Genomic DNA, 24,696 nt, shown 5'->3' on the forward strand with positions numbered 1-24,696 from the left:
CTACGAACAAAGCTAGTGGAGGTGATGGAATTCCAGTTGAGCTATTTCAAATCCTCAAAGGTGATGCTGTGAAAGTGCTGCACTCATTATGCCAGCAAATTTGGAAAACTCAGCAGTGGCCACAGGACTGGAAGAGGTCAGTTTTCGTTCCAATCCCAAAGAAAGGCAATGCCAAAGAAAGCTCAAACTACCGCACAATTGCACTCATCTCACATGCTAGTAAAGTAATGCTCAAAATTCTCCAAGCCAGGCTTCAGCAATACGTGAACCGTGAACTTCCAGATGTTCAAGCTGGTTTTAGAAAAGGCAGAGGAACCAGAGATCAAATTGCCAATATCCGCTGGATCATCGAAAAAGCAAGAGAGTTCCAGAAAAACATCTATTTCTGCTTTATTGACTATGCCAAAGCCTTTGACTGTGTGGATCCCAATAAACTGTGGAAAATTCTGAAAGAGATGGGAATACCAGACCATCTGACCTGTCTCTTGAGAAACCTGTATGCAGGTCAGGAAGCAACAGTTCGAACTGGACATGGAACAACAGACTGGTTCCAAATAGGAAAAGGAGTCCGTCAAGGCTGTATATTGTCATCCTGCTCATTTAACTTATATGCAGAGTACATCGTGAGAAACGCTGGGCTGGAAGAAACACAAGCTGGAATCAAGATTGCCGGGAGAAATATCAATAACCTCAGATATGCGGATGATACCACCCTTATGGCAGAAAGTGAAGAAGAACTAAAGAGCCTCTTGATGAAGGTGAAAGAGGAGAGTGAAAAAGTTGGCTTAAAGCTCAACGTTCAGAAAACCTGGGAAGGATTGGGGGCAAGAGGAGAAGGGGACGACAGAGGATGAGATGGTTGGATGGCATCACTGACTCGATGGACATGGGTTTGGGTGGACTCCGGGAGTTGGTGATGGACAGGGAGGCCTGGCGTGCTGCAATTCGTGGGGTCGCAAAGAGTCGGACACGACTGAGCGACTGAACTGAACTGAACTGAACTGGAGGGTTCACTTCCAAGTGAGTTCACCTGTGTGGCTGGCATGCTGTTGCTGGCTGTTTGCAAGGAGCCTCAGTTCCTCTCCACAAGGCTGCCTGAGTATCCTCAAAATGTAGTAGCTGGTTTCCCACAGAAAAGGTGATTCAAGAGAACAAGGTGGAAGTCATAAAGGACCTAAAAGATCCAGTCTTGGAAGTCACACTGTCACTTCCACAGCATTCAACTGCTCACACAGACCAGTCCTGATTTGATGTGGGGAGTGACTATATACAAAATGTGAAGATCATTGGGGTCATGGTAAAGGCTGACTGCCACAAACTCATCATTTTCTTTTTCCTGTTCTTTTAAATTTACTTGGCATGCTATTTGTGGCATGTGGGATCTCATTCCCTGACCAGGGATCGAACCCGCGTCCCCTGCATTGCAATGTGATTGTTAACCACTAGACCCCCACGGAGGTACTGTGTGTTTCTTTTCATTAGATGCACTTTGTAAGTTGCATCTTGTAACGTGTTCAAAATAAATAATATTTTTAAATTAAAAAAATTATGCCGTGGGAAAATATTCAATGCCACTGGTCAGTGTTCACTATTGACTGTTACATGAAAAAAATTAAGTGGTCAAACGTCAATCTTTTACACCCGTCTAGAAAAAAGACGGGATAGGAATACAACAAAGTATTACCAGTAACCGCTCATTGGTGGGGTCAGTGATGAGTTTTACTTTCTCCTTTGGGGTCTTCGAAATTTTGCAAATGTTCTACATTAAGTACCGCGAGTTTTGATTTTTTGGTCGTTAAAATTAATGTTATTAACAAAAACTACAAGTCCCGATAGACATTGCGCCTCCGACTTCTGAAGACAGGCCTTCCCCCGATGCAATGAACGCTGGGATTCGCAGTCCATCCCCGAAGCAAGGTGGGACGCACAATACCGGCACAGATGACAGAGGAGGGATCACCACCCTTTCGACCAGTGGACAGTGCGCACTGGTCCTGAGTGGCGCGCGCAAAACCAATAGATAAGCGGCTAAGCCTGAGTGACGTGTACTTCAGCCTACGGGCGGCCCATGAGGCGGGGCGGGGCGCGGCGGCCGTAGTGCGAACCATGGGAGGCGGCTGGTGGTGGGCTCGAGCCGCCCGCCTTGCCCGACTCCGCTTCCGGGGGGCGCTGCTGCCGCCTCCGCGGCCCCGGAGCGGGGGCGCCCGGGGGTCCTTTGCCCCTGGCCACGGCCCCCGCGCTGGGGCTTCGCCGCCGCCCGTGTCCGAGCTGGACCGCGCAGACGCCTGGCTCCTCCGGAAGGCGCACGAGACAGGTCTGGGGCTGGGGCTGGGGTCAGCCTGGATGGGAAACGGGGTTCCGCCTAGCCAACCTGCCCGCGCGCACGAGTGGAGGATGAGGGTGGGATTTCTGCTGGAAACGGGGCCAGAGCTTAGAAGGGAGAAGGGCTTCGGTGTAAGCACAGGGAAGCGGCTGGCCGCAGGAGCGCAGTCTGTCCGCACAGGAGAAGGGCTTGCGGATGGGACGGTGGGTCTGGTTTATGAGGTGCAGTAGGAACTGGAGAGGTTGGTCGGGCCAGGACAGGGAGCCTTATCCAACTGCGCTGTCTAGATGGGAGAGGCTTCCAAAGAGGGCTATGGGCGGGGGAGTTGAATGCAAGAGGGGGCCTGGTTGGAGGGGCCAGTTCAGGTTAGGGGACCGCTCTGCATAAGGCGGGAGCGTAGAGCCCCACAGAAGAGGAGGGAAGTTCCGGATTGGAAGAGGGAACAACCAATAGAAGAGAAGCTCTCGACTGATTGGAGGGCGTGGTGCCCCTGGCTGCAGAGGGCGGGGGTTCACGTGGGCGTTGGAGGTCTGGATTGGAGAGGAGGTCTTCTACTGGATGGGACGGGGCGGGGATTGTAACCCGACCAGTCCCCCGCTAGTGGCACACCAGGGACTTGAATGGATGTGAATGACGTCGAGGAGGAGCATACCCGCTAGCAGTGAGGTTTCAGAAAGCTGAAGGGGAGGCTGGAGAGAGGACTGGGAAAATAGGGGGATAACTGTTGGGGGATCTGAGAAAGAAGTGGGGCAGGGCGAGCCCATGAGGGATACACGTGTGGCAACGACGTTGACCCAGATGACCTCTTGGGGTCTTCCTGTCCTCAGATTTGTTGTTGTTCAGTCTCTCAATCATGTCTGACTCTTTGCGACCCCATGGGACTGCCAGCGGGCCAGGCTTCCCTGTCCTTCACCATCTCCCCGAGCTTGCTGAAACTCATGTCCATTGAGTCGGTGATACCATCCAACCATCTCATCCTCTGTCACCCCCTTCTCTTCCTGACCTCAGTCTTTCCCAGCATCAGCGCCTCAGATTCAGGTTCTGCCATTTTGATCCTAGATCCTCCTCCAACTCATGTCTTGTATCTTTGGTGTTGCAGAGTTTGGGGTGGGGAGGGACTCAGAGATGGAGACGTGAGAGGGTTTTCGGGGGTAGACTTTGATAGCCAGGCCGCCGGGACAAGGTGGGGATTTAGGGCTGCACATGGTGGTTGGATGAAGAGGCGCCCCTCGGTTGGACTATCCGGGCTGGGGGGTTGGGGGCAGGGTTTGGGCTGACGCTGACTTTTCTGCCCTGCCGCCACCCCAGCCTTCCTCTCGTGGTTCCGCAATGGCCTCCTGGCATCGGGCATCGGGGTCATCTCCTTCATGCAGAGCGACATGGGCCGGGAGGCCGCCTATGGTGAGTGTAGACCCCCCCACACCCCGCAAGTTAGACTCCATCCTGCCCCACCCCGTCACCCCCACCCCCAGTAGTAAATGAACCCCTCGTGCTTCCCCCACCAGAAGTGCCTTCCCTTCATTTGTGAGTGTCCTCCTTCTCCCCACCTTGTCCCTATCCCTACCTCATGGGCACTGGACCAACCAGAGGGGGTGGCTCAGGGCAGGGCTGTGGGTCCTTGCCCTTTCCAATCTGACTTCTCAACAAGAATGGGGGTCCCTGTCTCAGCCCCTCACGCTGCCCCCACTCCCAGCTGTCTTGCCCCTGCCACTCCCATCTTATCTTTGCTCTCAGATGGGCCTCCCCCCTCCAAGCCCTAGCCACCCCCCACATTCCCTCTCATGTCTCTGACCTTGCCTCTGTACTATCCCTCACCCTGCCCTTGAGTGCGCCCCATTCCCTTTCTAAGACCACCTCGGGCCCCCAACCCGCCTGGGTCCCCAGGATGGGGCTCTCTGACCACGGTCCCCCTCTCTGTCCCACAGGCTTCTTCCTGCTGGGCGGCCTGTGTGTGGTGTGGGGTGGCGCCTCCTATGTGGTGGGCCTGGCGGCGCTGCGGGGGCCCATGCAGCTCTCGGTGGGGGGCGCGGCTGCAGGCGTGGGGGCCGTGCTGGCCGCCGGCCTGCTCTGGGCTTGTGCCGTCGGCCTCTACATGGGTGAGCTGGAGCTGGATGTAGAACTGGTACCCGAGGATGATGGAACCGCGGCGCCCGAAGGGCCCGATGAGGCGGGCCGGCCTCCACCTGAGTGAGCCGCGGGGAACTGGGCCGGGCGCTGGCCAGCCCGGCCCGGAGGACTGGGACATTAAAACCTGACCCTTTCCGCGTTCCAGATTCCGAGTGGTGGTTTCTTTGGCGGGGATGCTGAGCCAAGGGGGAGAGGAGGAGCAGAGCGGGGCACGTGGAGATAATTAAGGAGGAAGGCGAGGAGAGGAGCTCCGTGGCCACAGAGCAGGAGCAGGCATTTAATTCACGGGGGCCAAGAGCCCTGCCCCCGTCCCCTTGGGGTCCCCACTCGTCCTCCAGGTCCGGCCACATGGAGGGCTGTCCCAGTCCTCAGTCCCCCTTCCGCTGCACCCTGGTGCCCAGGGGCCCCGGGTAGGGCAGGCCCAGGGCCGGGTAGAAGGCCTCCGGGAGAGCGGGGCCCGGTCCCAGCCTCTGCAAGTGTGGGTACACCAGGCCCAGCTCAGCAGGGCCATAGCGGATGGTGCCTGGGGCGCACAGGCCCCGCATGACGGGGGGCAGGAAGCCGGTGTGCAGGAGGGAAGGCGGGGGGTCCCCAGGAGGCGCCAGGCCCCATGGCCCCACCAAATCCTGCTTCAGGGCCCCCGCCCGGATGACGGACGTGAACTCGGGCCTTGTTGGGGCCAGGTGGCCCGACGGCTCCTCGTCCTCACTGTCCTCCGGGTCTTCAGTCTCCCCGGGGGTGGGCTCCACTTTGATGGGTTTGCCCCGGGGCTGGGGGGCCTCGTCCTCCTCTGTGGGGGTGGCCTGCTTTCCTTCCACTGGAGGCTCTGGCTCTGCAAGAGGAAGATTCTGAAGGGTGCTGTGCCTACGCATCCCCAGCCCTCAGCATTCCCATCTGTAGAATGGGGTCACGCTCTGTGGTCCAGACCCATGGGTCTTCGCTGGGGTGGTTTTGTCCCTCCAGGGACAGTTGGCAAAGTCTGGAGGCATTTTTGGTCGTCACAACTGGGGAAGAGGATGCGCCTGGATCCAAGGGGGTGGATGTCAGGGATGCTGCTAAACACCATACAGTGGGGCCGGCTTGCCCCCAGCACAAAGTGTGACCAGGCTCCAGAGGTCAGAGGCTCCGGTCTGGACCCAGGCCATCCAACGGGACTTCCTGTGAGGATGAACATGTTCCATATCTGCATTGGCCACCTATAGCTCCTGAGCTCTTCAAATGTGCGGAGTACGACTAAGGAAATGGAATTGAAACTATTTATGATTATTTTGTGCCACACTGCGTGGCCTGTGGGGTCTTGGTTCACCAAGTGGGTATTAAACCTAGGCTCGTGGCAGTGAGAGCTGAGAGTCCTAACCTCTGGATCTCCAGGGAACTCCTGGAATTTGAACTGTACTTTTACTGTAAATAGCCTCCAACTGCACGGCACAGGTCCCAGAGGCCGCTCAGAGCCTCCCAGGGGCTGGGCTGGGAGGTGGAGCTCACCTGTGGGCTCCGGCTCCGGGCTGGACGCGTCCTCACGGGCCACACTGGCCGGAAGCTGGAAGGCATCCAGAGGTGTCTGGTCCCCCTCGGCTTGGCTGGGACAAGACATGAAATTGGGAGCTAGGGGCCCAGGCCACCCAGCCTCTGGGGAAGGGAGCCTTCCTCCTGCCCACCAGTCTTGCGAGTGGAGACTTCCCCTCCTGCTCTGAGTGCCGGCACCTCCCCCCACCGCAGTGACTGGGGACCACCCCCAACCCGAGGCACTTAGGCCTCATCATTGGACCCCAGACTCCAAGTTGGCATCTAGACAGCTTGGCCCTGTCTCCTGAGGCCAAACTTCTGCAGCCCATGGACGCCTGAATGTCACCCTAAGTGTCCCCTTGGGCACCACATGCTCATCTGACCTCAGCATCCTCCTTCCAAACCTGCTGCTCCTCCCAGAGACCCAGGCCCAGGCCCCGCAAAGCCAGAGATGGCCCGGTGGTCGCCCCCCGACTCCTCCCGTGCTGCCTGGCGTCTCCCTGTCCCTAGGCTCCCAGCCCGTCTTGTCCCACAGACTGACCTCCGTCTTCATGGCAGCCAGAGGGTCCTTCCACAAAGCCGATTTGACTATGACTGCCTCCAGTCTAAACCCTCTCACGGCTCCCCAGTGCCCCACCACCATCCTCAGCTTCGCTTCTGGGGACTCGACTCCAGCCCAGAGCGCTTGCTCCCTTGGGTTCCTCTGCTGGGTCAGCTGGGACGCTGAGCCTTGTCTGTGCTCGGCCTGGAATGTCCTCCACACCTCTAGTTTCTCTCCATCAGTTGCTCTGGCCCTCTCCTGGTAACTGCCTGCCATGGCTCCCCAGTGCCCCAAAGCCCACCTAGGCCCGAGGCCACTTGGCATCTGTGTTTCTCCCTAGAAGAGACCATCACTTCCTCTCTGCCTCCTGCAAGCAAGGTCTTTTCTCCTCCAGGTCTTCACTCTCGCTGGACTCCATTCCCCTTCATGTTTTCACCGCCTCACCTCCCCCACCCCCAGACTTGTCTAGAAACCCTCCCTGAGAGCTCCCACCCAAAGGTGGGAAGAGCTGGCAGATTCTTCTGGAAGGAGTTCTGAGTGCCTCATGGGAAGGGGGGGCAACCCTCACCTGAGCACATAGCTGACCCAGAGCACGTGGCGCTCTCCAGGGCTCTTCCCACTCACAGCCACGGTGGCCACGGACTGTAGCCACACGAAGCCCCCAGCACGCTGCAGCCAACGGTAGTAACCAGTCATCACCTGGCCCTTGTCCAGCACTGGGCCCAGCCCAGGGACCAAGAGAGCCCGGAAGGGATGGGGTGGGGGTGGGATGGACAGAGAGAGAAAGAGACAGTTGGACAGGGAGACAGGAGCAGAGAGGGGGTGGGTGATAGGGAAACAGGAAGGGTGAGATGGTGGGGAGAAGAGAAAGGCAGGGCACAGAGAGGGAGACAGAGAGAACCCAAGTCAGAAAGACAGAGGGAATCTGGCATCGAGGCCCCTGGAGTTTGAAGTCTGGGTCAGAGAGACCCCAGTCCCCATAAATCCTGCCTCCACCCCCAATTCCTGAGACTTTGCTCAGGGACTCCCTTGCTGCTCATCCTGTGGTGAGCTGGCAGCAGGAGAGACCGTGGTCAGCCCCAAAGAAGGACTTCCAGGGAGCAGGGCGGTGGGGTGCTCAGGTCGAGGGTGAGGGGTTCTCACGGTCCAGGTGGCTTTGGCGGATCCTGGTTGCATCCTGTCCATGGACAAACTGGTAGCAGCTGCGGCCCACTAGCTCTGAGGGCCCCAGGTCCATGTGATCGCTGACCCTGAGGGCAGGGGCCAACAGAGAGGTGGGGAGAAGGGGTCCGTGGGATGGGGAGAAGGGCCAGGGTTGGTTCCAGAGTCACTCAGCGCCCAAACTCTGGCTCTGGAGTGCTCCGGGCTTCAGTTTTTCCCCCTTAAAACGGGCGGGAAAATATTTAAAATAATAGTGTCCCCTTCTAGGGCGGCTATGGGCATTCGAGCAGCTGGCATTCCTGGGTGTGGGGTGGCCCCGGGCACTCCGGAGGCCCCTGAATTGTGGACGATTTCGCTATTTATTGATTATTTCCCCCCATTGCCTGGTGCAGGAAACAAAGTGGATAAGAGTTGAGAGACCAGCGAGGCAGAGAGAAATAGGATCAAGAACTGCTGAGCTCTGCAGAGGGGAGCCGCGAAGGGAGGATCTGGCGGGGGAACGGAACACGGCCCCGCCTCCATCCCCGCAGGCCCCACCCCAGGCCCCGCCTTCACTCCGCTTCCAGGCAGCCCTCCGCCGCTTTCTCGCCTCCTGCGTCTGCCCGGCCCGCAGCCTCCTGACCCCTGGCTCCTCTGACTCCCCGCCCACGTCCCTCTCCCGTGCGCCCCCATCGGCCCACCTCAGACCCCAACCCCGGTACCTGCTCTCACAAGCAAGGATGGTGAGACCCAGGCTGAGTCGGAAGACGATCATGTGTCCGTGCAGCGGGAGCTCAGCTAGCGGAGCCGGCGGCAACGTGTGGCCGAGGGCCACGAGGCCCAGGGCGCGGGCCCGAAGGCGGCCAGTCACGTGGATGACCTGCGTCGGAGGGGTGTCAAGGTGGGGCCCTTGGGGCGCGGGGACCACAACCTGGCCACAGGGCCTGACTCTGACCGTCGTCCCCAGGCTCTGGGGTCCCCGGGAAATAGCTGGCAGGAACACAGGGTGGGGGAGGGGACACGGGAGACAGACGCTCAGCGCGGAGAGCTCACACCCACCTTGTATCCCGAGGCCTTGACATGCAGCCCCCTCTTGGTAAGGGTGGATTTCATGCGGATGAAGAAGGAGCGCTCCTGGACCCGGAAGGACGGGGGCACCTCGGTGGGGCTGGCCTCTGGGGCGGAGCGTGAAGGAAGGTTATGGGGTCCTGAAGCGGACACACACAGGCCACCCCCACCCTCTGCAGACAGAAGGTCATGACCACAATCACTCTGACACACCTGATGGTTCTACAAGCCCGCTGACACCATATACTAAGCTCCCCTCCCTCTCACCGGCAGCCAGCCCCCTGTTTCTAAAGCTCAGATCTGACCCTATACCTCTACTCTGAACCTGCCATGGCTCCCTCATACCCTTGGGAGAAAGCCCAGCTCCTCACCATGGCCTAAGATTGGCAAGCACTGCCTTTTAATGACATCATCTCTAGCCACAACCTCCAGGGCTCAGTTCAGACATCTCTGCCTCCAGGAAGTCCTCCCTGACCCCCAGGCTGGGTTAACTGCCCCTCTGGTGTGTCTCCTACCCCAGCCCTGCCCACTCTGCGTCATTACTGCCTGGGGACCATTCAGTGTCCTCCACTGGACTGTGAGCTGTGGGAGGGTGGGGCTGGAGCTCTAGCCACAGCTGTGTCTCCAGCCCTGCCCAACACAGGGCTGAGCACAGGGTAGGGGCTCTGGCTATGACAACAGATAAGCCTCACAAATACAGATTATTCTATAAACCCCGTGAAGCAGTCTTATAAATAGGCTCACACCCAGATAACCCTGTCTGGGCCTCAAACTGAGGTGTAAATATAATCACGCTTGCCAACAGTCCCACAAGAGTCGCAGCACTGGTTGCAAGCACTGCTGATAGCTCACGTGATTTTCCTATAAAGCAAACCCCACATCAGAAAAGCCTATTTATGAGAAAGACAACCTCAGACCCCAATATCTCACAGCTGAAAGGAACTTGCAGGGTAGTCTCCAACACCCTCCCTCCCCAACACGGAGTGGAATTTTCCACTGGAGAGAAAGGTTAGAAGCACGGACCCTGCAGTCAGACAAATCTGGGCCCGAGTCCAGCTCAGCCACTTACCGCTGTGTGACCTGGGACACTTAACCTCTCTGTGCTGTGTCCCAGGTTCCTCCTCTGTAACATGGAGATTGTCATAGTTTCTGTTTCATGAGTTTGTGGTTGGGATTTAATAAAATTATGTACTTAAGGGCGGGGCACGTGTAGATGCCCAATAAGCATGCGTTGTTATTATTATTTACCAAAGCCTGGTAAATAATAATAACCCACAGGCACCCGCTTCCACTCTGCAGTCAGAGGGGGTCTTTCTAAAGCTCCAGTCTTGGGGATTCAGGCATTCATAGGGAGCTTAGGCAATTTTAGGGAGCCACGTCTCATTTCCTCAATTTAGACTCTGACTCATTTTACAAAAACTTGCTTTGCACAACTCTTAACAAGAGTGTTTTTGTATAAAGAAGACATATTTGGATACATTGTACCCAGCGTCCCTCAGGCCTCTTTTTTGGGGGGGGGCTGGGAATTACCGATCTCAGTTGTATCCGCAAGCGAAGAGGAAGATGAGGAGGAAGAGGAAGACGAGGGGACGGAAGGCGGGGTGGGGGGCCCGGGGGTCGGAGCCCTCAGCCCCAGTTGCTCCAGCACCTCGGAGTGGTCCCCGGGATGGATGTAGTCGAAGACGCTGCTGCCCGTCAGCTCCACCTGCCGGCGAAGGAGGGAGGTGCAGGGGGCCGGTGAGGTGAGCGCCGTCGCTTGCCCGCCTTACAAGCAGGTGTGTTTCATGCCAGTCTTGTGTTTCCATTAGAAAAATAAAAATTACTTAAACCTTTCTAAAAGGAGAATATAAACTTAGGCTCTTCCCGTGCTCTGCCACTTCAAACCCAGAGATTATTAAGGATTTTCTGCCCCTGCCTCCGGTATGAAGAAGCTGTGGGGGAGGGGACTTCCCCGGTTGTCCAGTAACTAAGACTGCGCTCCCAATGCAGGGGACCCGGGTTCGTTCCTTGGTCAGGGAACTAGATCCCACGTGCCACAACTAAGACCCAGTGCAACCAAATAAATAAAAAAAAGAAAAGAAGCCGGGGGGGGGTGGAACGGGGGTGTCATAGCCTCTGTTTACCCAGTTCCTGCTTACTCATTCTCACCCCCATACAGCAAACAACTGCGCCCTGAAATGACTCACAGGATGTCCCAGCAGGAATGGAAATCGGGACACAAGCAGTGGAATGACTTTCAAACTCTTTAAAGTGTTAGAACCTTTTAATTAGATTTTTACATTCAGTTCAACCCTCAAATTTCTCGCAGCGGTCCCTTCATCTCCACACGGTCCCAGAGCCGGCAGCCATCTTCTCCCTGTGTGTTCCTGCCCCAGAGTCCTCACTGGTTTTCTTCCCTTCAGTCCTCACACACATACCCCTCCATAAGGTACTCCTCGGACCATGGCCCTCCTCTACTCAGAAACCTCCCATGCTCCCACTGCCCCTGGGTTTGGGGGTCACATGCTTCCCTCTCTTCTGGTTAACCGCCGCCCCCCCCACACACACACAGGCTTCCAGCCTTCCCTCCACTCTTTTCCTTCCCTTCCTCTTGTCCATGTTCCCCCTTCAAGGTCTTCCTCTTCCAGGAACCTCCAACAACTCCCTGAAGAGCTGCTCACAAAAGCCAAAAACCAATGCACTGAATTTTTGAAATTTGCCATTTGTCAAAATCTCTGTAAAAACGATAAAAGTTGGCAGCGATTTGCATTGATTGGATCGGCAAGACCTAAGATGCCGGCCGCAAGGAGCCAGGACTCCAGGGATGGGGGCTTTGGGCTCCTCTTTGCCCTCCTTTCCCTCTCAGACATCAGCTTCAGGAGCTGGAGCAGAAACAGTGGGTTGAAATCAAGGCAAAATGCAAACCAGTCAGCTGGCAAAACCCAAGTCCTTCCAATAGGAATGGCTGGAATCCTTTACAAGTGTTAAGAATAGGGCTTCCCTCGTGGCTCAGTGGTAAAGAATCTGCCTGCCAATGCCAGAGACTTGGGTTCGATCCCCAGTCCAGGAAGATCCCACATGCCGCAAAGCAGCTAAGCCCGTGTGCCACAACCTGTGCTATTTACCACAAGTATTGAGCCTATGCTCTATAGCCTGAGAATCACAACTACTGAGCTCCATACGCCCTAGACCCTCTGCTCCACAACAAGGGAAGCAACCGCCATGAGAAGCCCCTGCACCACAATTAGAGAGTAAGCCCCACTCCCCACAACTAGAGGAAAGCCCAGACATGAAGACCCAGCAGGGCCAAAAATAAATAAATAAATAAAATTATTTGTTAAAGTGTTAAGAAGAAACACGTTTTGGTAAATATCAGTACATTTGGTGACTACTCACAGGCAAACTTACCTTCCTGCTGATTTGCTTTCTTCAAATCGACCTATTACTTTAAAAACCCTCCTCTGTATTTGGTGTCATGTTGGGTCCCAAGGAACACACTTTGGGAGCCAAAGAGCCCATCCATTTTTTTTTCCATGCTGGTTTGGTGAGGCCAGGAGAGGGGAGGGCAGGCAAGGGAGATGGCAGCTGAGCTGGGCCAGGCAGCCTGCTGCGGGACCCTTACCTGTGAGAGACCCAGATAAATGGAGACTGTCTCTGAGATGTAGAGGAACTTCCCTTCCTGGTTCAAGGCAAACACGAAGCCGTCCAGGGACTAGAGTGGGGAGAGAGAGAGGGGGCGTGGGGAGAGGAGGACACGGCATCTATAAGAGGTTCTGAAATATGGATCTCTGCTTACCATGGGTTAATCTGGGGTAAAGAGCTTCAGTGGCCCTGGGGAGGAGGAGGAAGAAAGGGGAGCCCCAGCAGCCTGCCTCCCAGTTCTGGGGCTCCCCCTAGGCTGAGGCTGGAGAGAAGAGTGCCTTTTTCTCAAGTCAGCCACCAGGTGGCAGCAAGGAGCAGCAGGCGGGGAAGGGGACTCACCTGCAGGATGTGTCCGCCCAGGTGCTGCTCAAAGACTTCGGAGACCAGCGCCACGGGACCCCTGCGGCCTGGGGCTGGGGGCAGAGTGAGGGGTAAGGCCAGAGCCTGCTGGTTTGACCCCTGACTTCTGGGAAGACCGCCAGGGAAGCAGGCTACAGATCTCCCTTTCTTGTCTCCAGTCTTGAGGCACTGGGGGGCCCTGGGCCTTGTCAGGGAGAGACCCAGGGTGTAAGGAGGGGCAGACTGAAACTCACAGAGACAGAGAGACACCAGGAATACAGAAAGGGATTCATTCATTCATTCATCCATTCAGTCCTCCAGCAAACGCCCTGAGCATCTGGCCTTCACTGGGCAGTGCTAGAGACAGAGTGGGTGGTGACCAGGATACCCACCCCTGCCGTCACAGGGTACCCAAGTCAGGGCAGATATAAATGAGCAAGAAACTAACAAATACAGAACTATCATTTGTGGCCAGTGCTAGGGAGAATCAAATAGGTGGCATGAAATAAAGAAAAATGGGGTAGGGCCTGTTGAAGGAGGGGCCTTTGAGCTCAGACCTGAAGGATGAGAATGCAGCAGAAAGAATCTAGAAAAAAAGAAAGAGACAGAGAGATAGGGACATAGAGAGACATTGAGAGACAAAGATACAAATAGATGGACAGAGATACAAAGGAATAGAGAAAGAGATAAGGACATTACATCTCAACAACAAAAGGATGAGGAGTCCAGCTAAAAAATGGGCCAAATCAGGAAACTAAACAGGGGCTCTGTATCCACCTAGAGGGGTGAGATGGGGAGGGAGATGGGAGGGAGGTTCAAAAGGGAGGGGATATATGTATACCTATGGCTGATTTATGTTGAGGTTTGACAGAAAACAACAAAATTCTGTAAGGCAAGTATCCTTTAATAAAAAATAAATAAATTTTAAAAAAATGGGCCAAAGAGTAATTCCCTGGTAGTCCAGTGGTTTGGACTCAGCGCTCTCACTGCTGAGGGTTAGGGTTCGATGCCTGGTCAGGGAACTAAGATCCTGTAAGCTGCACAGCACAGCCAAAAACAAAATCAAAATCGGGCAAAGGATTTAAACAGACAGTCATCCAAAGAAGATACACAAACGGCCGATAAGCACATGAAAAGATGTTCAACATCATTAGTCATTAGCAAAATGCAAATGAAAACCACAATGAGAGATCATTTCACACCCACTAGGATGGCAAGAATTTAAAAACAGAAAAAGAAAATAAGTGTTGGCGAGGATGTGGAGAAATCGGAAGCCCTGTGTGCTGCTGGTGGGGATGGGAAATGATATAGCCAGTCTGGAGAAATCGTTTGGCGATTCCTCAGTAAGTTAAATAAAGAATTACTATTTGTTGCTTAGTTGCTCAGTCATGTCTGACTCTTTTGCAACCCCATGGACTGGGGCCCACCAGGCTCCTCTGTCCATGGGATTTCCCAGGCAAGAATATTGGAGTGGGTTGCGCTTTCCTTCCCCAAAGAATGACCATATAACCCAGCAATTCCACTCCTAGCTATATACCTCAGAGAATGGAAGACAGGTGTTCTAACAAATACTTGGACATGAACATTCATAGCAGCATTATTCCTAATAGCCAAAAGGTGGAAACAATGCAAATATCTATTAACTGCTGAATGAATAAGTAAAATGTGCTATATTCATACAGTGGAATGTCATTCGGCCATAAAAACAGTGGAGTCCCGATCCACGCTGTGACATAAAAGAACTTTGAGAACCATTATGCTAAGTGAAAGCAACCGAACACATGAGGCTACATAGTGTAGGATTCCATTTATATGACATATCCAGAACAGGCAAATCCAGGGACAGGAAGCAGATTAGTGATCGCCAGGGGCTGAAGGGCGGGGCAAGAGAAGCTGGGAGAGACTTCAAACCGCACAGGGCTTTTGGAGGGCGATGAACATGAACCAGATAGATGCGCTGGTTGTACAGCACTGGGAATGTGCCACTGAACTGCACGCTGTGCAACGGTGAATGTCATGTTACATACATTTTACCCCTTTAATATTTTTAAAAAGAGAGCGATACATAGACACAGAAATTGAGATAGAGATAGGCAAAGACAGAGAGATGTTATGAGATGGAAGGACAGGGACTTCCCCCGAGGTCTGGCGGATAAGACTTCCCACATCCAAGCAGGCAGCACGGGTTCGATCCCTGTTTGGGGAGCTAGGATCCCACAGGCCATCACCAGCACAGAACATTTTAAAAACAAACATAAAGAGATGGAGGGATGGAAGGAAAGAAATGCACAAAGAGAGATACAGGGAAAGTGGCAGGAAGATACAGATAGTGAAGGAGATGGAGGCAGAGACACAGGCTGTCCATCCCCCCAACAGTCAAGAGCAGAGGGCTCTGGACAACCAGGTTGGGTGTGGGCAGCGGCCCTGGGCTCCCTCCCTGATCTTGCAGAGAACAACTCCCCAAGGGGTCTGTGCCCAGATTGGGGAGTCAGTGACCTCGAGGGTCCCCAAGCACTCGGCTCCTGCCGACCTGAGGATCCAGGTCTGGTGTCAGTCACTGCCCCTCCCTGGCTGTGTGCCCTGGGACCAGTGCCTTCACTTCTCTGTGCCTCAATTTCTTCCTCTGTCAAATGGGTTTGCTAAGAGGACTGGCTGATGTTAGGGGATGTTGAGCATTCATGCCACTTAGGGAACAGAGAGGGCCTACCACGGGCAGGCACGCAGCAGGTGCTCCCAAAACAGAACCTGGGATTAGTATTAATAGCCTGATTACTATTGTGATTTCCAGACCATCAAAACACCAGGCAGCGGAACGCTGCCCCTTCCCCTTCCCCCCCAATCAGAACACAGCCACCGAGCTCCACCTCAGCTTGGCCACGCCTCCTCCCTCCAGGAGCCCCCCCACACACACATCCTCACGGTTGTTCACACCCTTTTTCCAACCCCGCCTGGAGTTCCAGGGACAATAACTGAGGGGGGTGGTGGTGATGGGGACCCCTCCCCCGAGATGCAGCAGGAACCAGCCGGGTGACAGGCGGGAACAATGCCGGCTGCTAATTGTCGCAATTTTCCCCTGTCATTTTTGCTAATTCCTTCATTTTCCCTCTCACAGGATCAGCCCAGGTCAGAGTGAACGGCTGCAATTAACAGCGTTAATGGGCACGTCGGGATGGGGGTGCATGTAGGAGGGAGGGCTCAGCCACTCGCTCTTCCCCTATCCTGTCCCCTAGGTCTCTCCCCATCCCTGACTGAAGGGTCTTTGAGGGGTCTTATGGCTCCTAGCCCCACCCCGCCCCAAGTCCACCGACTCCCTGCTTCCTCCTTCCCCTCTCTCTCACGAAAACCTCAACTCCTGTCCCTCCCAGATCTGTTCCTTGTTCACGTCCAAACCCCAGCCATCATTCATTCTTTCAACAAACATTTGCCCTGAGGGCTTTGCTGTCCCAGACTAGTGGGGATGAAGTGTTGGAACTTCAGGAACCTGTGGAAGTCTGGGAGAGGGAGACCCCCTGCCTTCATCAGAGTGCCTTGCTCCCTGGAAGCAAGCCTGAGGGGCTGGAGCAGGTGCATTCCTGCCTGTACTTTCCTCAGCTGCATCTGTGAAATGGGTCTAGGGCTGGAGCTGGGTGGGCTCATGCATGCACATGGCACAGCCAGGTGCTGCTGCTGCTGCTCAGTCACATCCCACTCTTCTTGACCTCATGGACTGTAGTCCGCCAGGCTCCTCTGTCCGTGGCATTTTCCCAGAAAGAATACTGGAGTGTGTTGCCATTTGCTTCTTCAAGGGGTCTTCCCAATCCAGGGATCGAATCCGTGTCTCCTGTGTCTCCTGCATAGGCAGGTGGATTCTTTACCACTGAGCCACCAGGGAAGCCCATACAGTAAGTGAGTCTGTGTTATTCTTCTAGGCACTTCTACGGATAAACTCTACTGCAGGCATCTTCTGGGGGGCACCTTACTCTTCACCTTGACCCTCTCTTTCCTCACACTCACACCCCTGTTCTGTAAGTCCCGAGGCTAGACCGTCACTGCATCTTCTGGATCCCACCACCTCTCATCCCACTGCCCCCACCCTGGCCTAGCTGCCTCATGCCCAGCCTGGATCACTGCACTTGCCTCCGCACTGGGCTCCCTGCTTCTTCCCTCACGTCCATCACCTCTGTGGCTCCCATCTCACTTGGGGTAGCAGCCAAAGTCCTCGCCATGGCCTGAGAGGCCCTGCAGGACCTGGCCCCTGACCTGCTGACCACTCCCCCTCCACTTGCTCCTCTCTTCCTCTCCGGAGCCCCTGACCTCACCGCTGTGGCCTGCAAGCAGCAAACTGCTTGCCGCCTGCCTCAGGGCCTTTGCACTTGCTGTTCCCTCTGCCTGGAGCACTCTCCTTCCGGCTTTCCTGAGAGCTTGCTCCCTCACTTCCTCCCAGTCTCAGCTCAAAGGTCACTTCATCAGAGAGGTCACACCTGACATGTGAATTGAGATGCCCCCCCATCTAGTTCTAACAGTGCTCTGTCACTCAGTCATATCTGACTCTTTGCGACACCATAGACTGTAGCCCACCTGTCTCCTCTGTCCATGGGGATTCTCCAGGCAAGAATACCGGAGTGGGTTGCCATTTCCTCCTCCAGGGGATCTTCCCAACCCAGGGATTGAACCCACATCGTCTCTCGTGTTTCCTGTCTTGGCAGGCAGATTTTTCACCACTGCATCACCTGGGAAGCCCCCCCACCAGTTTCATAGTTGCCCAGCAAATATTTAGTGATCCCTCCCTGTGTGCAGGCACTATTCTAGGCTCAGCAAACAAGGTGCTGTAGGGGAGAAACACAATAAACAAGAGAAAGGACTTCCCCTGGTGGTCCACTAACTAAGACTCCGAGCTCCCAATGCAGGGGGCCTGGGTTGGATTCCTGGTCAGGGAACTAGATTCCACATGCTGCAACTAAGGAAAGAAAAAAAAAAAGACTCTGCATGCTGCAATTAAAACCTGGCACAGCCAAATAAATTAATAAATATTTTTTAAAATTAAATAAACAGAAATAAGAAATATACAATATCAGATGGCAATAAGTACTATGGAAAGAAATAAGGCAGGAAAGGGAGACAGGATGCGCCAGGAGCAGAAGGTTGTTATTTTTTGTTTATTTGGCTTCACCAGGTCTTAGTTGTGGCATGTGAACTTTTTGTTGCAGCATGTGGGATCTAGTTCCCTGACCAGGGATTGAACCCAGGCCCCCTGCAATGGGAGTGCAGACTCTTAGCCACTGAACCACTAAGGAAGTCCCTTTTATTTTTAATAGTGTGGTTGGGGAAAGTCTGACTTAAAAGCCCACATTCTAAGGGAATGTGGGTTCCTGGTGGAAGCATAGCAGGTGCAAAGGCCCTGGGGTGGGGACAGGCTTCTCTGAACAGCAAGGTGGCCAATGTGGGGCAAGGACTTGACGTCGTTAGAGAGGTAGAAAGGTGACATTAGGGAGGTAGAGGGCAGGGGACCAGGTTTGTAGCCCACCTCCCAGGGCAGGAACTTTGTCCTCTCCCTGCAATGTCCCCAATCCCTAGAACACTGCCTGGCACAGTTGAATCAATGACAATGAATGAATGATAGGAGATCAAAGCTGTCTCCTCTTCAAACTCAGAGCCCCTGGGCTAGACTTCAACATTTGTGATCCCATTTTACAGATGGTAGCGTGAAGCCCAGAGAGAGGCCAAGCCCAGCAACCCAGAACCCATCCCTGGAGCCCACACATTTGCCAGGTATGGTGATAGAGAAGGTGGGCGTCAGAGCCAGACCACTTGAGTTTGAATCTCAGCTGGGTCCCTTGTTGGCTGTGTGACCTTGGGCAAAGAGCATCACCTCTCTGGGTCTCAGTTTTGCAGTTCTATAAAATAGGGATCAAAACACTGCCTCCCTCTGAAGATTTCTAAGAGGATTAAGCAAGTGAATTTGGATCCAATGCTCAACCCAGTGTCTGCAGCATATATTATTACTAGTATTTTTGAGGAGTCCCCCCTCCTTAAGGGAGCCTACAATGTGCTTTTCTCTGACGGCAACTAAGTCACTGGCCTCAGTTTCCCCATCTGAACTGTTGAAGCAGGTTCTTGGCCTCTTGCTGAAGACCCCAGGAGAACAGATGCCCCCATTTCTTAATTTTGGGGGGAGTCCACGCAGTTCCTCCCCAGCACACTGTCCTGCCCTGCCTTCCCACCTACAGGCAAGGGGGTTGCTGAGGTCGGTGGTCTGCCCCCTCGCCTGACCCATCCGGGCAAGCGCGGAGGGGGGAGTCTGGACGCCGGCGGGGCTCTCAGCGTCCCCCCCCCGTTCTCTCCTCGGGGCTTGGGGACAATAGACAAGATGTTTATCCCCCGCCGGCGCACATGTTGTTCGCGGTAATGACAGTAATCAGCGGCGCTAATGCCGCATTCTCTCCGCGCCAGTCAATTCGCCTAATTACCGCCTGGGAAGCCGGATTATTTAAATTTAAATGGTGATTTATTGCGAACTTAATCAATGCTATTTTCTCTCCCCCCTCCCCCCGAGACCAGGGCAGGAGGGGAATTGGAGCCCCTCCAACCCCACCCTAAGGACAATCCATCTTAGGGTGGGGGGGGGCGCAGTTGCCTAGGGTGCCCTGTCCCTGTCACCTGAGAACTCTGAAGAACACGATTCGCACACTTCTAGTAATAAGAGTAAAGCAATAAAACATAAAATAGAAGTAATAACAATAACGTAACACTTCTGTGTAATGAAGTCTGAATAATAATGAAAGTAGATATCTGTCTATATGTATCTGTGTTTTACATGTTCTATATTTTAGCATATTATCGATTGCATTTCGTTATCATGTCTTGGTGAGTAGGATGTCAGCCTGTCCAAAGCAGGGACTTTTCTCCAGTTTGTTTTCGGCTGGGTGCAGAGGTCTCAGAACAGTAGCAGGCACACAACACATGCTCAATAAACCTGCAAGTACCCATTGATAAAGGCTTCCCTGGTGGCTCAGCGGTAAAAAAAAAAAAAAAAAAATCCGCCTGCCAATGCAGGAGATGCGGTTTGATCTCTGGGTCCGGAATATCCCCTGGAGAAGGAAATGGCAACCCACTCCAGTATTCTTGCCTGGAGAATTCTATGGACAGAGAGAGCCTGGTGGGCTACAGTCCACGGGGTCGCAAAGAGTCAGACGCGACTGAGCGACCAAAAAGCAACCAATGATAACAGTAATTGCCACACATTGGCTGTTTACTCGGAACCGGTGTGTTTAGGGTCTCTATTACCTGGTAGACCTTTTTCTCTTCTCAGCCCTGGGGAGTGGAGGGGCTTCATCATGATTTCCATTTCACAAATGAGGCACAGAGAGGTGAGGCAAACTGCCTGGGGGTCACAATGCTGGGGAATGGCCAAGCGGAGACAGAGACCTCTGTCTTACTGAAGCTCGCCATCTTACCTGCCATGTTATCCCGTCCCCCTCCCGCATCCCAGACTGGGAATTCAGACGCCAGAGTCCTTGTGTTCCCTCTGGCGTCCCTCCGGTCTGAGTGCGGGGTGTTTCTTGCTCATTAACGGATGGGAGGCACGGGCTGGGTGCTCTCTGTCCCGCTCATGGAGCTGCGGGTATCCTTTGTGAGAATGATGAATCATTTCCTCTAATAAAAATAATAGCCCTTACTAGTGGCATGATCCCTAGTACGGCCAGGCCAGAATTCATGAAACCGTCCCTACCTGGTGAGCCCATTTTACAGATGAATAAACTGAGGCTTGGACAGCAGAAGCCATCTGATAGGAACACACAAAAGGTCCGACTCCAAATTTTGTACTCCCTTCCCTTCGAGTGTAGGAGCCTGGCCACAGCTAGGGCGCAGCTCAGACCTGGGGCCCCCTGCCCTGGGGGAGCGCGCCAGGACCCCACCCCCGCGCATGCGCACTCACCTAGGCCCGCTGGCGGCCCCGAAGACCGCAGCCCCCAGGGCGGCGCCCCGAGCGCGGCAAAGCGGCGCAGGCGGAGGTAGGTGACGCTGAGGCGCACGATGGACGCCTTGTCCAGCTGGCTGGAGATGGCTCCGGGCAGAGGGAGTAGCTTGGCCAGCTCGAAGAACTCGAGGTTCTCCTTTCCGCGCCGCGAGCGCGCAGCGTTACGGGACTTCTCCTTGCGCTGCGCCTGCAGGCTGGGCGGGCGGCGCGGAGGGAGCGTCAGCGCGGCCCGAGGACTCCGGGATCGGGGGCAGGGGGCGAGCCCCGCCTCCTGGGGCCTCGGGAACGAGGGGACAGGACGTTGGAAGTGGGTTCAACACTCTGGAGGTCGGGACAGAGCCTGAGAGTGACTTCTCCGCCCAGCCGTGGGGCAGGACTTGGGGGTGTAAATGCTGGGGGGAAGGAGGAAGGAGAGGGGAGCGGTAAGAATGTTGGGTAGGAGTCCCAAAAAAGGGGGCTAGGAACCGAACGCCCGGTGTGCGGTGAGTTGCAGAACCTCGGTAGAGCAACTCCGGGTGAGAAAGCCTAGCCCGAAGGGGCGGGGCGGAAGGTGAGTGTGAATTCTCCCTGGACCCCGCCGTGGGGGCGGGGCCACGGCCCGAGGGGCGAGGCGAAGGTGAATGTGAATTCTCGTCGGATCCCGCCTTGGGGGCGGGGCCACAGCCCGAGGGGCGGGGCTTTGCTCACCAGGGTCCGGGCGGGGCCTTGACCACGAACCCCGGCAGAAAGTCCCAAGGGACGCTGCCGCCGCGACCTCCCCCGCCACCGCTGGGGTAGGGGGCCGCCATCTCCGCGGGGACCCGCTCAGGCGGGTTCAGAGCGGCCTGCGGGGCTCGAGAGCCGCGTCTCCTGCAGCGGGAAGGAGCGGGAGGTAGCGCTCAGCGCCCGAGGGGGCGCGTGGGACACCTGGTAGGCAAACCAAGGTCCGCGGGGCGCAGGGTCCCGGCGAGGAGCTGCCGCGGGAGGCAGCCTCAGTTTCCCCTCCCCGGAGGCCAGGCTACACAGCCCGCAGCTCTCACCGTGCCGGGCTCCGGGCGAAGCTCACTCAGGGTGAGGACGTGCCCCGCCGCCGCCTCCCCCGCGCCGCCCGCCAGCGCGCCCGCCTCACGCCCGCGCCGGGCCGGCTCCCGCATACCAATAGGCGCACGCGGCGCGCATACGGATCCGACCGGCCCGCGCGCTGCGTGCCAAGCATGCCCAAGCCGGGCGGGGGGCGGGCGCCTCGCCGGGGCCCAGGCGAGACCGGCTCCAGCCCCCAGAGCCCTCTAACCCGGGGACCTGCTCCTACCACAACCCCATCCCAGGAGTCTGGTTTTCGCATCTGCGGTGCGCCTATTTCCCGGGCTCGGTTAAAGAGATAGGGGCGGGGGGAACAGGAACTAGGGACCCCACCCGATGCTCTCCCCAGGGACCACCCCTCATCCCCTGGGGGTGATGCCACGTGTCTCGGCCGCCAAATCTCCGGAACCACAACTTCCTCCCTGAAGACCCCCGATGCAGCAGCCAGCTCCTCAGCCCGAGGTAGCCCTCAGGATGGATCCAGAATTCTGAGCCCAGGTGTCCTGGTATTCAGATTCCCCAGAACCGGAAACATGTTCAATTAGGTCTTCATTCCTCCAGGGCTAGGCATTCAGGGTCCAGCCCCGCTCCCCACATCCACGCGGCCCCCAAGCCTCCCCAGCCAGGTCCCCCGATGCCCTAGACCTTGGCGTTCACATCCCCCAGCCCCCTATTTCTCCAGGACCCAACCTCCGTGCGCCCCTACCCTCAGCCCCGGGAGACAGGCGTTCCGATGCTCTAGCCCCCAGGACACTGGAGTCCCGGTCCCCTTCACCTCCAGGACTCAGGAGTTCCCTGTCTTTTCATACCTGCCCCTTGGCGTCCCCTACCTGAAAGACCCACCGCCTCGTTACCTGGCCGCGAGGGCAGGCTCCGGGCGCGGCGTGGGGCCGGCCGGGCGGTGCAGAGGAGAGGCCCCATAGACCCCGGGGCGGGCCGGGCTCGCGGGGCGCGCGGGCTGTGGCGCTAGGCTCTCCGCGCCCGCCGAGGCCTCGCAGACTTGGATGCGTGGAGACAGCGCCGGCGGGCGGGGGCGGGGCCTTCTGGAGCCCCGCCCACGGAGTCTCCGCCCTTCGGTCCTGCCCCGCGTCAGCCACTCTGATCTTTTCCGCGGTTGTTGTTCAGTCGCTCCGTCTTGTCCGACTGTTTGCTACCCCATGAACTGCAGCACGCCAGGCCTCCCTGTCCCTCACCATCTCCCGGAGTTTGCTCAAACTCATGTCCATTGGGTCGATGATGCCATCCAACCATCTTGTCTTCTGTCTTCCCCTTCTGCCTTCAATCCTTCCCAGCATCAGGGTCTTTTCCAGTGAGTTGGCTCTTCGAATCAGGTGGCCAAAGTATTGGAGCTTCAGCCTCAGCCTCAGTCCCTCCAATGAATATTCAGGTAGGGAGTTCCAAGCAGGGGAGTCCTGGGCTGCTCAGATGTCTGAGCCCCCTTAGCCCACCAGAAGCAGAACCTCAAAGTCAGCTTCCCCACCCCGAGAGGGGAACACCGGAATCCAGGCTCTATCTCTATATACCCCACTGGAAGGAACTATCACCCTATTTTTCCCAAGAGTACTCGACACCCAGCAGCCTCCCCAGGGCAAGGAGGGCATCCTGCACCCAAATCTCCTGTAGGGGTGGAGACCCAGACATCAATGTCCCCTCCAGCGACCCAAATCCAGGTGTTAGAGACCCTTTTCCAGGAGAGAACTTAAGAATGGCAGCGAGGCCATCCGGACAAGAAGGGGACCTTGTGCTCAACAACCGCCACCCCCCCACCCCACCCCGGCTTATAAGACCAGGTTTTGACATCCAGATCTCCCAGGGACTGGGACGCAGGTGTCTGAGTAACTTCAGAGATCAGGGTCCTGGGTCTTAGCACCACCACTGCTCCCAAGGGAACCCCAACATCGGAGCTTCCCATTAGACCATAAATGGGAACTAAGGGGTTATAAGCGCCTCCCTCAGAGAACTGGAGACCCAGGTGACCGAGCCAGCTCTTTTCCACTCTGGTAGAAGATGCAAAACCTCTCCCTCCCAAGCCCCTTCAGCAGCCTGGCATGGGGGTTTCCAGGCATTTAAGTGCTCCTAGGGGGCTTCCCAGGTGACTCAGTGGTAAAGAACCCACCTGCCAATGCAGGAGACATGAGAGACTTGGGTTCGATCCCGGGGTCGGGAAGATCCTCTGGAGGAGGACATGGCAACCCACTCCAGTATTCTTGCCGGGAGGATCCCATGGACAGAGGAGCCTGGTGGGCTACGGTCCATGCAGTCGAGAAGAGTGGGACACAGCTGAACAAGTGAGCATGAAATGCTCCTGGGAGACAATGCAACTAATGAAGGTGGGCCAGGAGTCTTAGGAGAGGCAGGTAGGCGGGGCTGGCAGAGAGCTAGGGTCTTTCTTAGGTTGGACAGAGGAACCAAGGCACACACCTCTGCACCCTTGTGTGCACAGGCTGATAGGAACACTCTTTTTTGTTGTTGTTTTTTAATTATTTTTAATATTCATTTAAAGACGGCTGAGCACTGAAGAGTTGATGCTTTCAACCTGTGGTGCTAGAGAAGACTCTTGAGAGTCCTTTGGACAGCAAGGGGATCAAACCAGTCAATCCTAAAGGAGATCAACCCTGAATATTCATTGCAAGAACTGATGCTGAAGCTCCAATACTTTGGCCACCTGATGCAAAGAGCCAGCTCATTGGAAAAGACCCTGATGTTGGGAAAGATTGAAGGCAGGAGAAGAAGGGGACAACAGAGAATGAAATGGTTGGATGGCATCATCAGCTCAAGGGACATGAATCTGGGCAAACTCTGGGAGATGGTGAAGGACCGAGAAGCCTGGTGTTCTGCAGTCCTTGGGGTCGCAAAGAGTCAGACACAACTGAGTGACTGAACAACAGCTGAACAACAATACAAAATGTATTTGTTTAATTTATTTTTGGCTGTGCTGGGTCTTCAGCACAGCCTTGCCACACGCAGGCTTTCTCTAGTTGTGCTGGGCAGGGGCTACTGTCTAGTCACAGTGCA

At 55.6% G+C, this 24,696-nt stretch overlaps 2 protein-coding genes across 3 annotated transcripts; one reads left to right on the forward strand and one right to left on the reverse strand.

Annotated features, from left to right (window-relative positions):
- Positions 1-2,085: 2,085 nt before the first annotated feature.
- On the forward strand, positions 2,086-4,594 carry TMEM160 (transmembrane protein 160). The gene is made up of 3 exons (XM_081515549.1): positions 2,086-2,314; positions 3,632-3,724; positions 4,249-4,594. Exons 1-3 carry the CDS (start codon positions 2,107-2,109, stop codon positions 4,512-4,514), a joined length of 567 nt encoding a protein of 188 aa, XP_081371675.1. The 5' UTR covers positions 2,086-2,106; the 3' UTR covers positions 4,515-4,594.
- A 97-nt stretch (positions 4,595-4,691) lies between these two features.
- Positions 4,692-22,673, reverse strand: NPAS1 (neuronal PAS domain protein 1). Of its 2 annotated transcripts, none has more exons than XM_081515548.1 (12): positions 22,512-22,673; positions 21,310-21,471; positions 20,581-20,816; positions 12,666-12,739; positions 12,307-12,396; positions 10,236-10,410; positions 8,697-8,812; positions 8,360-8,517; positions 7,641-7,747; positions 7,066-7,166; positions 5,936-6,030; positions 4,692-5,608 (listed from the first exon to the last, which is right to left on the reverse strand). In XM_081515548.1, the coding sequence occupies exons 2-11, from the start codon at positions 21,408-21,410 to the stop codon at positions 5,968-5,970; spliced, it is 1,221 nt and encodes a 406-aa protein (XP_081371674.1). In that variant the 5' UTR covers positions 21,411-21,471; positions 22,512-22,673; the 3' UTR covers positions 4,692-5,608; positions 5,936-5,967. The 2 variants fall into 2 exon arrangements, with proteins under 2 accessions (XP_081371674.1, XP_081371673.1); XM_081515547.1 differs by having other exon boundaries at positions 4,692-5,282; positions 7,066-7,213; positions 22,512-22,581.
- Between the last annotated feature and the right edge of the window lie 2,023 nt (positions 22,674-24,696).

Source organism: Giraffa tippelskirchi, chromosome 7 (genome assembly GCF_054371585.1).
Source record: "Giraffa tippelskirchi isolate mGirTip1 chromosome 7, T2T-mGirTip1v1.2.pri, whole genome shotgun sequence".
Classification (NCBI taxonomy): Eukaryota; Metazoa; Chordata; class Mammalia; order Artiodactyla; family Giraffidae; genus Giraffa; species Giraffa tippelskirchi.

Excerpts from the sequence above, each read along its gene's own strand:
- TMEM160 (XM_081515549.1), top strand. The coding sequence starts at position 2,107 with ATGGGAGGCGGCTGGTGGTGGGCTCGAGCCGCCCGCCTTGCCCGACTC. Across the intron at positions 2,315-3,631 it reads CCGGAAGGCGCACGAGACAG|CCTTCCTCTCGTGGTTCCGC; the intron begins GTCTGGGGCTGG and ends CCGCCACCCCAG. Across the intron at positions 3,725-4,248 it reads GGGCCGGGAGGCCGCCTATG|GCTTCTTCCTGCTGGGCGGC; the intron begins GTGAGTGTAGAC and ends TCTGTCCCACAG.
- NPAS1 (XM_081515547.1), bottom strand. The coding sequence starts at position 21,410 with ATGGCGGCCCCCTACCCCAGCGGTGGCGGGGGAGGTCGCGGCGGCAGC. Across the intron at positions 20,817-21,309 it reads AAGGCCCCGCCCGGACCCTG|CCTGCAGGCGCAGCGCAAGG; the intron begins GTGAGCAAAGCC and ends CCGCCCGCCCAG. Across the intron at positions 8,813-10,235 it reads TGCGGATACAACTGAGATCG|AGGCCAGCCCCACCGAGGTG; the intron begins GTAATTCCCAGC and ends GCTCCGCCCCAG.